The sequence below is a fragment of the Plectropomus leopardus genome, chromosome 12 (genome assembly GCF_008729295.1).
Source record: "Plectropomus leopardus isolate mb chromosome 12, YSFRI_Pleo_2.0, whole genome shotgun sequence".
Classification (NCBI taxonomy): Eukaryota; Metazoa; Chordata; class Actinopteri; order Perciformes; family Serranidae; genus Plectropomus; species Plectropomus leopardus.
In genome coordinates this window covers 22,174,103-22,187,749 of record NC_056474.1, presented here as the reverse complement: position 1 = coordinate 22,187,749, position 13,647 = coordinate 22,174,103, and the positions used below count along the sequence as shown (strand labels likewise).

The following is a 13,647-nucleotide window of genomic DNA, read 5'->3' as shown; positions in this document are numbered from 1 at the left end:
GTGAAGGCTGTGCTACTTTGAATCAAAATACGATTTTTTCCACCATTGGTTGACTTTTCAACCACGTAAACAAAGCCTCCTCCTCAAGAATCTTGTACTATCATCAAGTCAACATTCATTTAGAGCAAGATAACTTGTGGTTAGATACATTTTTACAAATTATTTTCAAGGGCCCATGTCTGTATAATTTTATGGCTGTATATCCTATAGAGAGCGCCAGTGATTAAATTTTCTGTTGGCTGACACGAAAGTTAGCATCGCCCAAGTTCCCATGTCCAAAAGCCTATGAATTTTTTCCATTGGATTTTGAATAATTACAGGAAAAAAAGCTCTTTGGTTAACAAAAGTTTATCACAATTGCACGTTTTGTTCAAGATCATTTTTATAAACAAAGAACACCACACAGGATTTTTGAAGCCAAATGCAATCGCCAGAAGTAAAAAGCTAGTGTTAGGCTATAAATGAACTCTATAGTTGTCACAAGATTTCACTCATAACTACAGGAGATTAACAAAGCTATTGGGATACATGGTCTGGGGACCATGAATATGTGTACAAAACTTTCTGACATCCCATCCTGCAGATGTTGCAATATTTAATGGGATGATATAAAGTTACAGCCTGCTGGTGATGCTGAGGAATCAAGGGATTGCCAGTGTCATTAGGTTTCATCCACTGGGGACAATGAATGGATATAGGTACCAAATTTCATGTAACCCATCGTTGAGATTTTTCAGTTTGGGCCCAAGTTGTGAAAAAACTAAACTCTTCCACAGAGCCCTCACTCTGCCGGGTGTAGTCTTGTGCCCAATTAAGACACTGGAAACAGTAATTTAGTAGTAGTCATAACACAAGACAGCTGCTGCACAATAGTATCACCCCTGGCATGTTCTTAAAAACAAAACACATTTTGCAGCTTATTAAACTAATCAACTCTAATCTCCTTCTGGGCACTGTGCCTGATCCAGTGAAATCAATCAGCTTAAGACACCATGTGAACACACTGGCGCAATTAGCCAGCTCATGATATGCTGAACCGTGCAGTTTCTTTACATGGTACAACCTGCGGATGGTCTATATATATTTAGCCGAAGGTTTATTCAGGTTTTACGTGGAGATGAAGTGGTATATAAGGATAATAAAAGACACTAAAGGCAAATTACTGTACATTGCCTTTAAGCATTTTCATATGTGAATGTACTTTGCCACTCTAGCATACTTTCTGTGTGGAGTCTATATTATTCCAGAGAGCCATTGGGGAGAGGGGTTAAAGCCTGGAATGTGCACTATTTCCCCACAGGAAGCTGAGCATGGAAGTCAACCATTGCCCCACGCCCAGATCTCTCCATCGCACGCACAGTTGGCCGGCTACTGAAATATAGTACAAAAGTCATGTATGACCCAAAGAGTGAAATAAAGATCACAGTATGCTGCTGTTGATCTTTTGTGTTTTATTAAAGATATTTTATCTTTCATACGTCTTACAGTTGCATAGTACAAAATTTCACGACATTACAAAAATACTGAAAGGCATTTATCTTAATAAACATGTACTGAAGCTGTCTGCTTTGAGAGCTTTGTTTTTCATTGAACTTAATATTCACAAGTTGTCAACTTCACTAGATGACATTTGCCAAGCTTTGCCTCTTTAAAGCAGCATGTTTGACATTTACACAGGTCTCAACACACAAGTCATAGTGGCCATTTCAAAAAATATACTGTATATATATACATGATACAGTATTATACAAGTATGGAATTTTCTGATCCCATATATAGCAAATATTCAAGAGGTGTTAAGAAGAAAAGGGTTTCCTTATTAACGTCTATAAAGTTTGTCTCAGTTACAGGCATGGGACGATGAGAAATTTTGATGTCACAATTATCCTGGTCAAAATAATTGCAATTTAAGATATCTGGATAATATCAAAATATGCTGAAAACTCTAAACATGGCACTAAAACATTTTGGAATCAATTTACCTTACATTTTGTTAAGAAAGATATATTTTCATTACATTATGGATGGGACCCACATCTTCTTTTAGTGAACATCTCTTTTACAGAAAACTAAACAATCTTAAAAAGTCAGGCTTTCTTTAAAAACATTTTTAAATGAAATTATATCTTTCGATATTAAATACTTCAATGCTTGGGTAAGATCTTTTGCTATTTTTTGTGGTTGGTGTGTATGCAGCCTGTTTTGCAGTCTCTTTAATTCTTGGTTTCCCAGCAGTCTCTCTGGATGCTGCTGAACATATTATTCACAATTATCCCATTAATGGAAATTCACCTCTGTCAGCTTGTGTTTTTTTAAATCACGATTTTCATTACAATCGTGTATCGTCCCATCCCTAGTCTCAGTAACTTAAACTGAGTTAGGAAGATGCTTCCAGTCAGTGGTTTTAAGTGTTTTTGTTTGTTTTGTTTTTTTACTAAAAAGTTCATAACATTAATGTCATGCAAATGCAGCATCAGTATTGCTTAAAATTCAAGATAAAGATTTTTGTCTATTATAATGCAGACCCTTATAGCCAGCCCTATTGTATTACTTTACAAGACTTAATGAGATATACCATTTAAGGGGGCCGATTATGCTTTTTCCATATTTTTCCATATCTGTCATATATATGTTAAGAATATTGAATGTTATAATGACAGATATTGTGGCCAAAGTTTTCTACTCTGGCTACGAGCTGATGTCAGACTATAATTAATAATTTATTTTTATGTTTATCTGCTCCAGACATGCTACTGCAAGTGTTTACATTCTGCTGCATTTAGGTACATACTAACATCAGGGAAACATGGAATACTGGCTGCCAGTGTTGCAAATTTCTTCCCATTTTTTGATCTTATTCCTGCTGGAACATGTCTTATGTTTGTGTTTAGAAGGTTTTGTTGGTGATTTTTATCAGTTGAGTGTCACTCTACACAGTCATTCCCCCATTACAAGCACAATGCTACAGGTAGCTACATGCTCTGTTGGGAGACTATCGCCTTCGGGGCTTTCTGTTAGAAAGTCCTTTTTTGGTTAGGTTTAGGAAACAATGATGGTATGGGTTAAAAACCTTGAAGGCAAACTTCTCTCATGTGCACTACATATATGATTCCCATATCAATATCAGGGAAACATGCTATCTTGGTTGCTGATATTGTTATTTTGACCCTGATTTTGGATAACATTCCTGCTTGAACTTGTCAGGTTGTGTTTAGACATTCTAATAGGTGACTTTTCATGGTAGAAAGTGTTGCTAGTCGCACTTACAGTCATGTCCTCAGCTGCAAAGAGGGTGCAGAGACGCTGAGAGCATAGATACAAAAGACCCGGAAATACTGACAAATCCAATCAGACTGGGCTTTTTTTGGGGGGGGGTCTTAGAGAAACAGCCACTGAAATGAAGCATTTCAGACACGTTCTCTCAGACAGAATAATTGTTTTTGGACTATTAAAGCATGTAAACACGTTTTAGTAGAAACTCAAAATACAAGTATGAACCGGAATATAAGCAAAATAGGCCCCCTTTAAGTACATATATGCCTGTGTGGCATACAGTATATAACAGGATTCCTCAGCGACATGAATTGTCACTATGATTGTTAACAGTAAAGTACATAAGCTGCTTGTGATGCTTTTTTTCCACAGTCTTCCCGTCTCGTGTTACATGTGTCTGTTGGAGCAGGTGCCTAACCTCTGGCTGAAGAGAGGCACACTTGTAGGCTATAAACACTAAAATATATAGACATGACATTAAGATACACTGGCACTCACTCTCAGAAAGGCCTCAACAAAAGACACACACAAAGACATACACTGCATGTGAGCACATGCAAGGGACAAACACACTCTGACGCACACTTCGACCTAACACTTGTGAGCACCCGTGTGGTACATATAACAGTCATTTCATTAAATGGCTCAGTGGGGGCTCGTCCTATCCAGCAGAAAGAGGCCCACGTCTAACGCATACGCTCTCACTGTACTTTCCACCTACTGTGACTAATGTGCACCTTCTAAGGAACACGACATTATGGGCAAAACAAAAGCTTAAAAAAGTCTTACAAAGCTTTCCAAAAGCTTCACTTCAGGTAATTCAAGTGGTGACAAACAGTACTGAGTTTAGCTAAAATAGTGCTATAAAACACACATATTATGTTTTTAATAAAACCAAGCAAAAACAACATCCTTTATGAAATCTAGGAATTTGTTTTTTCGTCGTGATTTGTTCGTATTAGTCTCACAGTGAGGAAGTGGCAGGAATATTAGTGTAGCTCCCATGCTGGATGCAGCTGAGGGGAGAAGGCACAAAAGCCACACACAGCTTTGTGTACAGCTGCCATTTCTCAGTTTTGGTTCATGTCAGACTTTTGTCCATGGAAAGGCCTTGACAGAGGAGAAAATATAATAATCTTCATAATAGAAGAGGTGCAAATACCCCTTGTCCTCTCTCTTTTCCACATTAAAATGTCTGGTGAGCATGAGGAAAAAGATGAAACTTTCCGCTGAGAGAGCAAAACTTGGTTGACTGTTTTCCGTAGGCTCTTCTCATCCTCCGAGATTCCATATTTGTCTGCATTATCCAGATTGTTGTGAGTTTATTTTATCCAGTATTTACCAGTGGCTGTAGCAGTGATTTAAATGGCACAGGTCAGGGCTCTGTACAGTCAGTGTGCAGTCTTCTCTATGCCATAATGAGATGATTGCTCCGCTCTCTGATGTCTGCTGGAGGAACAAGATCTTTCTTCACAGGGGTTGGCGACAGATTAGAACGTCTGCCTCTGGGCTTGAACAGATCTGACACAAAGAATACCTGTGGAGGGAACATAAAAAAAACCTTCAACATGTCACTCACTGTAAAGTGGCAGCTTCAAAGTAAGAATCAATGCAATTATATATCCAGCACTGTCCATGATTTTTTTTTTTGCTTTCTCTTGAGCTCATGCTGTTTACTGTCTGACATCTGGTCGTTACCTTTTTACAAAGTCCTCACCTTACCTTTACACTATACCCAACGTGGCAAAATAAAAGGAAAATGAGAAAATACAGGCATAGGGCAGGGTCTCTGCAGATAAATACAATGCCACACTCTAGCGGGTCATAGGTGATGACTGAAGGGGATTACTTTTGTATGCCTCTATAAATTGTTTTATAGGATAGTCCTGCCTTGTGTAACTTTAAAGGCCATTCAAACTCTTGATAGTTTCTGATCTTTTCTAATATGGAGGATTACAATATTACATAATAGAAACACTCACTATGCAATAGGCCACCAGGGCTCCCTGCACAAAGCCCGCCAGGACATCAGTGGGGTGGTGTTTGTGATCAGAGACACGGGACAGGCCGGTGTAGAAAGACATCATGATGAGGGTGAACTGGGTCAGAGGTCGCAGAAGGCGAGCTCCATGCCAAGTGAAACGAGACTGCAGGTAAAACTGTAAAAGAGAATCATGAGGTGATATAGATAGAAAAACGTTGTACTCTAGGACGAGAAATTTCTTAGTAATATGGTGTGTATTTATATACAATACAACAGAATGTGAGTTTAAACGATTCAGTGACTCACCACCAGGTATAGCATGGTGTACATGGAGAATGATGCATGTCCAGAGAAGAAAGACTTCCTGAGAGGAACAGAAGACAGTCAGCATTGTACCACAATATTCACAAATAATGTAAAAAATAATGTAAACTAAAACAAAACATTTTTAATGCAAAACATTTTCAGAAGATTTCAATATGTTTCTCTCAATTCATCTTAATACCTGGCCTCCTGAACTTTGCTCTCTGGCCCCTGACACTGGTAGTCAGTGATGTAACCCAGGGAGCAGTTGATAGTGGAGAAGTCAGGTTTGCACACATCGAGGAAATGGGGACGCATGCGGCCCACTGATACTTTGGCGATGTCAGTGAAGGACTGGCTGATGGCGCAGCCAAAAATGAACACGCCCACCTGCTTGTATAGAGCAGATATATAGGGGTTCCCTACAAAAGACTTGGATCCCTCGTTCAGAAAGTAGATCCTGTAGCTCTCCCCAATGATGATCTGAAGAGACAGAAGTGATGGTGATGTCAGCGGATATCATGATTTCAAGTCCCAGTCTCAATGTCCACCCTAATTCCTAAGCATTCAAATCACATCTCCTGAGTGCACTGTGAAAATGTGTGACTGCAGAAGAGCCAAAATATTTCAAGAGGACAGGGGTAGCACTTTGAAATGATGTTACTTGGACAGAGGAATGTGTTTGGCAAGTAACATGTATCCTATTTCTCATTATTTTATACTCAACTTAGACATTCTCAACACATACAGATCATTTTGTTGATTGATATTTTCAATATTGATATTTTCTCATCCAAATCTAAACAGAGTTTTAGGTCACTAAAACAGAGATATTATAGAAAGCCCTCTGAGGTGGAAATTGTTTCAAATGGAAGTTACTCTGTATCCATGTGAACAAGTAAATCGGAGCATTTGGGAAACTTCATCTCCTCAGGGTGCACTTGCCCTTTGTTCCTTTGTGTAATGAGCATGAGCCTGGAACAATAACAACAGCAGATTACCAGTTTCTGAAATTTTGTTGGGACAACTTTTCACTGAAGCTTAGTATTGCTGCAGCACTTCTTTGAAAAATGGAAGCGTCTGCTGCACCCAGAGTTATTTGGTCCATCTAAGCATCTGCAGTTTACAGTCTGACAGAAACAAAGGTTTCAGGTCAGGCCTGGTCAAACTAGCAAATGGTGGGAAAATTTTGAGAGTGGGATTGTTGCTGCGGATGAAGAGTAGAAGAAAAACTTTCACATGTCCAGAGTATCGATCATATCTTTGACTGAGAGTATTTATCCTTATATCAAAGGGGAATCAATGCTAATGAGATTTCAATGTGTTTTTGAAAAGGGTAGCCTGTACACTTTACTACCTTTGTGACAACGGGAGAATGTGGAAAGGAGCTAACGCTGGTGAGCGTTTTGAGTCGTTTTTGCTTTCTACTGTGGACAGAAATGTTTTGAAAAAGTCATGTGGACAAGTTGTACAGTAATTTTCCGCAATTTTAGACATTCCCTGTCATCACCCTTTTTAACACAAGAACACTGTAAATTGTGCTCACCAAATTTCACAGAATAAACAGCAGTTAGCTCTTGTGGAAAAGTACATCAAAGTGTGTGATTTGGTGAGGGTGGATATGTGCTACAGAGAAGTAATGTATTTGATTAAAATAACTTTTTACAGGATCAAGATGTTACTATGGTTACTTAAACAGAATTCAGTGATTTCTTCTGAAGTGGTTTGAAAAGGGCTACTTTACAGCTGAAAGTGTTTACCTGTGCTGTTCTACTTCTGAGAGAAAACAGTGAGGCGACGTGGGAGGCAACTTAAACTGTCCGCCATGTATAGTTTTCTATAAGTGTGTAAATAAACCACCGTCTAAAACCGACGACTGACGTGTGAGGCGGACTTAGGGGGGAGGTAGCCATAACTCACAACAGCTGTTCCAGCTCCAAAAAACGCCTTCCCAACCCCCTCAACCCCCCCAACCCCTGTTGTCTTCCAGCAAAGTCACAAATGAAAGTGTGGAAGACGAGTTGGAACGAGCGTGGAGGTGTTCGGAGGAGAGAGTGGAGGGATGGAGGGCAGAGTGACAGGAGGGGAGGACAGAAAGCTAAAAGAGAAGAGGAGAGGAGGAGAAAGATGAAGGTGAGGGGAGGAATGAGGAGTGGAGAGGGAGGGAGCGGGGGAGGCACCGCTGGTTCTAATCAGCAGAAATGCTGAGCTAGGCGACATGTCTGATTCTGGTGGCCAGACTCCACCAGGCGCACGTCGGGGGCACGTTTGTTTTTCACCGCTCAGGCTGCCTCTCTGAAACAGCTCCGATTTCACAAGGGATGTCTGGCTGTTTTCATGTTAGTATCTCAGTTTCATCAGACATTCTTTTGAGGGGCGCAGAATTAAGTCTCATTCTGGGAAACACTCTCTGCAGAGGGATAGCCCTCACGGAGATTTAACAAGCTGATAGAGAGCGTTGTTTTCCACCATCCAGGCCTTTAGAGCCAGCTCGATAAAACCCAGCTGCTTCCATGGGAAAGAGGGGAGGGGGAGTAAACACATCTGGTTCCCCCCTGTGAGAAAGATTTAACTGTGTGAATGAATAAATGAATCGGTGTTGTAGGATATGTAGCTGTTACACTGAGACCTCAAGAGATAGTCAAGATGCTGATTTGTGGCTTTTGACAAACGCCATGTATTTCGAAATGACACTGCGGTGTTTTCATTCCTTCTAAAAAAGATCTGCATAAATTATAAAGGATGTGGCCTCTTGTCTTTCTCGTCTGTGTTTAGTGGGAAACGAAGCATTAAATGACCGAATGTTGGTGTTTTCTGGTTTAAAAAAAACACAAAGATAAGCAAGAGCGCTCCAGGGGGTGAGATGGATTGTAAAGTCACGTTTTTCGAGGGGAAAATTAGATATCTGGCAAAGTCTTCTTGTTTTGGGCCTTCACCACAATTCCACCCTACCAATTACAGTATTTAACCTAACAACCATTGCGTCAACCATAATTACACAGGGCCAGAAAGCCTTCTCACCATGAAAACCCCTGTGGCCCCAAGCCTGTATAGTAGTCTGCTCTCCAGGAGGAGGGCACTGCTGGCTATGGGGAGAGACAGGTCATGCCATGAGTAAGGCACCTTCCCTCTGGGGGTCTGCTAATGCAAAACCTATCAAGTGACATTGTCAATTAGAGGCTAATGTATTAGCAGCCAGTGACACATTGCTCCATGTTGTTAGGTGTCTAGCACGTTGTATCTTAATAGTTGCTAAGGTTTCCAATGCAGTGGCTAGTTGGTTGCTCCAGTAAGCAGTAGTTCCTAAATGGTGGTTGCCAAATGGTTGCTATTGCTTTTGGGATGATTTCTAGAGTTTTAATAAAGTGGTTATTCAGAGGGGATGCTAAGGTGTCATGGTCCAAAGGTCAAATCACTTTACAAATTATATTAAAGGTTTAGTTTACCCCCAAATCAAAAACACATATTTTACCTCTTATCTGTAGTACTATTTATCACTCTCAATTGTTTTGGTGTGAGTCAGTGTGGGAGATATCTGCCGTATATATGGCAAAAAAACAAAAACAAAAAAAAACATCTGACAGCTCAACAGCAGTGTCTCTCTTCAGATATCATGACCCTTTACTTAAGATAATTCACAGACCTTTTTTTGAGCAGTTTCATGTAAGGACTATTTTCTTTCCACTAAACTACATCCACCAATCGTATCAAAGCACAGAGGGAAGCATGCTTCTTTTGTTAGCTCTCCTAGCATCACTGAGCTGGCTACTTCTCAGCCGAGGAGGCCACGTTAATGTTTACATGCCAAACTGTCACGTAAGTAGATGCACACTTTCTTCTGCGCGATGATACAGTTGGTGGGTGTAGTTTGGTAGAAAGAAAAGAGTTCCTACATGAAACATAACAAAGTCTGTGGATTATCTTGAGTAACCAGGTCATGGTTTCAGGAAAGCAACATTGCTGTTGTGTTTTTCAAATGTGTATTTTGGGCGCTTCGTGCACCACAAACTGTTGTGCCATCTAGTTCCATTATATCTGAGTGAAGGAAGACATCTCTACAGCCGATATTTCTAACACTCAGCGCCTCACACCAAAACTTTATATCTATATATCTATATAAATTGCACAACAGATAAGAGGGAAAATATGATTTTTGATTTCAGGGTGAACTGTCTCGAGACAGATAAAAATGTGTCCATGTTTGAAGTGAAACAATATAATATGTGGGGAATCATTTGTAATCTAAAATTTACCATCCAATTTACATGCTGTAAAAATGTGTTTTTCTCCCCCTTTTTTCTTTGTACATCAGTTTCTTCTTTCTTAGTTGAGGATATGGGTGGGTTTGAGTCTGGATGTCAGGATGCTGGTGTGTTAAGTTTTGCTACACCAAGTTAGTCAAAATGCAGAAAGGACTTTTACAAAGGCAACCGATACTAAGCTGTGTGTCAGTATCTACACTGAATTTGTTTAAGCAACAGCACCGCTGTGAATTCAAAAGTGTTTTGAGACAACCCAAACATCAGTACACAATCATGTACTGAGATGCACAAGTGGGGGGTGGGGGGGGCAGCCAAAAACACTTCAGGTCACAGTTATCTGTGTAGACTCTTACTGAACAGCTAGCCATTACAAAGCTGTGTAGACAGATGCATTACTCAAAATGGAAAGCATGTCGGAAAACAGTGGTGGCAAAATGTACGGAGCAGATTTATGCTTGAACCTCTGAGCAGTGGCAAATGGAGAAAAACGAATTTCGATTACAGGAGGTTGGGATGACAGTTCAGTTTGCAGATCTTGAATACAGCCTCACTGTTTTCTCCCAAGTGATTTGCAGCACACAACTCAACACTTCACTTGCTAAAGTGCCTTAATCAACGAGTCATCTTAAGTCCCTGAGGAGAGAAGCTTTGGACAAATGCTGTTGACGGCTTTTTATCTGGAATGTGCTGAAGCCAATCGGAGGGAGTGATAGCACAGGTTCGGGGAGGTGTTGTTTCAGTTATCATGGAGGATAATCTTAGTTTATAACCACAATGAGCCAACAGTCAGATAAAGCCCTCTGAGGGAGTGTGCACGATAGTTTTTCTCTCAACATGAGTGCAGTAGAAATGTGCTTGGTTTGGTTGGAGAAATGTTTTACAGTAACTGATCCAGTAGTTTAAAATTTCTATATAATTTCCACATTCTTATGTACAGCTTGAGATGTTATCAGAAACAAATAAGAACCCCTTACTGGGCTTTTTAAGAAACACTACAATGCACTGAGGATGAGAAATTGTGTTAACATCTGGTATAAGGTGTCAGTTGGTGCTGCTAGTAATGGTGAAGGCTGCTGAAACACAAAGAGTGATGACATTAGTGATCAGTGAGGTGACTTACAGAGAGGATGGTGATAAGAATGCCAGCAGCACTAAGCACACCGTCGCTAATGGTGTCTCCATTTTTGGCCGGGTACTTGATGGACTCATCATCGCAGTAAAACCCTCTACGGTAAGGCTGAACAGCGCTGGTCTCAATGACCAAGAAAGGCAGGCCGGCTAGTGTGAAGAAGCAGTGAGCGGCACAGAGAGAAAGAAGGGGGTGGGGATGAGTGAGGGAGGGAGAGAGATGGAGGTGCTGGGTTAATGATACGCAAATTACAAAAGGTTGCGGGTACAAGCAAGAGGCAACAAGGGCGCATCTGGGACAGGCTCAGTCCATTCTGTGGCTGTTATCTGTGACCAATTAAGAAATAATGACGCCAGCTTTGTTCAATATTCAGTATTAGTGGTGACTTTTAAGCGCACCTGTGGATGTCTTCAAGGAGCATCATTTTCCAAAGCACACCACGTTTTTACGCATTTTTTCATCTTATCTCGTAAATGACAAACTCTAAAATACAAATAAGAATACCTACAAAAACTGTTTTTTGTCACTGTTGGACCAGCTAGTGACATATAGGTGACAATCAGTGTAAGATGTGTGATTACAAAAATTCAAGGACATTACAAAGTCAAAAGCTGAGAGTCTGAGCTGAGATTGCCTGCACACTGCGCTCAGCACTGAGGAGGTGGCTAACAGCTAACTGTCATAACAGTGCAAACACTGCTACAAACAGCAAAAGTGCTGATAGAGCTAACAGCTAAATCGTTGGAGATGTTTTTACAAAGCAAATAGTTGTTTGCTGCTATATTAATGCCCTGTATGTCCCAAAAACAGTTCCAGCTTCTGAAATGCGAATATTATCTATTTTTTTTAGTTGTCTATGGAAATACATTGAATATCTCTATGTTTTAGACTGCTAGTCAAACAAAACAAGCAATTTAGATAAATTAAGCTGTGCTTTAAAAAGAAAAAAATGTATTCAATTATTCAAAAAAAGCAGTTGCATCTCTACAAAGGACAATTTTTAAGGTCTAGAGTAAACCTTGATAAATTTGGCTACCTTCACAGTCCATACATTTTCTCACAGTTGTGAAGAAATGGAAAGCAATGGCTGCCTCATCTCTAGGGTAGGAAATTGATCTTAAAGCTTATGATAATACACAGTAGCTTTGGAAAATGTTTGGCAGTAATGCACAGTATACATGATTTGCAGCTAATGAGGTACAACATGCAAAACCACTGACTGTGAGTCAGAGCCTGTCGAACCAATCATGTCTTTTGAGGTGTCACAAGCCAACCATCGAATGAACTGAGTGTCCCAACATATGCTCTTTAGTTCTCTTGCAGTACCACAGCAGGACTTACTGAGACCACGGGCACAGAGACGCCCACGGCTGTGAGCATGGTGGTGGACACCGTGCTGCTTTTATAGGTCAGCCTGATGCTGTTGTCATTGCAGAAGAATCCTCTCTGGTAAGGCGGGAAGGGAGATTTGTGCAAAAACACGGCAACGAGCAACACTGCATGGTTGGACACACAGTGGACAGCTGCATCAATGGACATTTCAACAGGAAGACAAATAGAAAAGCAGACAAAGGCACAGACAGGCAAAAAATCTCACACATTCATCCAAACATTTAAAAAACTTACAGCAGACATGTATTCATGTGTCTCTTCCTGTTTTCATAACAGACACTGATGCTGTCATGAGAAAGTGAGCCAAAATAAACAGAACAAAATGTGTTGGAATTAATGCCAAAAATCAAAGCTACATCATTGTTTTGGACTTAAGTGAACCTTTTGTGCTTAGAATAGCATCAACTGATCTCTAACAGGCTGAGTTAGCGCTAAAAGGATTGAATGTGTAATGTTCTTCAGAGAGAGACCACTGCTGCAAGTTGACAAGAAAAAAACACAAACCGTATCAGAGACATCCTTCCTTTCCTGCTACGGCTTTCAAGTACACTTAAAAAGGCTCACTTAAATATCCCTGGAGGGGGGGGGGGGTATCTGCGTCTGATCAATTTAGCGTCTTTCGCCACTTAAAGTGGCAAAAAGATCTTATTTATCTCCTCTCAACAAACAGAGTGGGTGTTACTGAGATGCAAGCCAAAATGGAAAGCTTATTTCCTCCATTTACCAAAGGCTTCACTGGAGGACTTTGAAATTTGAGTGTGGACGTGGTACCCAGGAGAGGCCTCAAATCTGACAGAATTTGGAAAACACACTTTCAAATCACTTCAAAGCACCACTTAACTGATGGGGGAGCGTTCAAGTCGCTCTTTGAATAATTCTGCAGTCTGCCAATACAAAGGAAAACAAACACTGGCACTCTCTCTCGCACGCTCTCTTCCTCTGTCTCTCAGTGTCAAAAACTAAAAAGTACCGGGGTGCAGAGGTCAGCGCTGAGAGCCGCTGAAGGCAAGATGGCTGTGGTGAGGGGGGCATGATTTCTCAAACCAAATGTCAACACACGCTTCAGTTGCTGAGTCCCTCAACCCCTTATATCCACACACACACACACACACACACACACACACACACACACACACACACACACACACACACACACACACACAGAGCTGACTTTGGCCTTTGAAGGTCCAGCTGGGTTGAGCTCAGGTTACAGACAGAGCTCTGCTGCCTGATGGGAACTCCAGGATGATGGCTTTCCCTTTACATTCAGCAAGATTCACATTATTAACTTTGTCGTTTTTTTT

At 40.6% G+C, this 13,647-nt stretch overlaps 1 protein-coding gene across 1 annotated transcript; it reads right to left on the bottom strand.

Annotated features, from left to right (window-relative positions):
• Positions 1-1,409: 1,409 nt before the first annotated feature.
• Positions 1,410-12,619, bottom strand: LOC121951529 (phospholipid phosphatase 3-like). The gene is made up of 5 exons (XM_042497889.1): positions 12,293-12,619; positions 5,763-6,043; positions 5,564-5,621; positions 5,256-5,432; positions 1,410-4,810 (listed from the first exon to the last, which is right to left on the bottom strand). Exons 1-5 carry the CDS (start codon positions 12,488-12,490, stop codon positions 4,682-4,684), a joined length of 843 nt encoding a protein of 280 aa, XP_042353823.1. The 5' UTR covers positions 12,491-12,619; the 3' UTR covers positions 1,410-4,681.
• Positions 12,620-13,647: the final 1,028 nt, after the last annotated feature.

Bases quoted from the DNA above. Each gene is read 5' to 3' on its own strand.
- LOC121951529 (XM_042497889.1), bottom strand. From the start codon at position 12,490: ATGTCCATTGATGCAGCTGTCCACTGTGTGTCCAACCATGCAGTGTTG. The intron at 5,433-5,563 runs GTGAGTCACTGA...TCTCTTTTACAG, and splicing joins ACACCATGCTATACCTGGTG to TTTTACCTGCAGTCTCGTTT. The intron at 4,811-5,255 runs GTGAGTGTTTCT...TTCCCTCCACAG, and splicing joins CCCTGGTGGCCTATTGCATA to GTATTCTTTGTGTCAGATCT.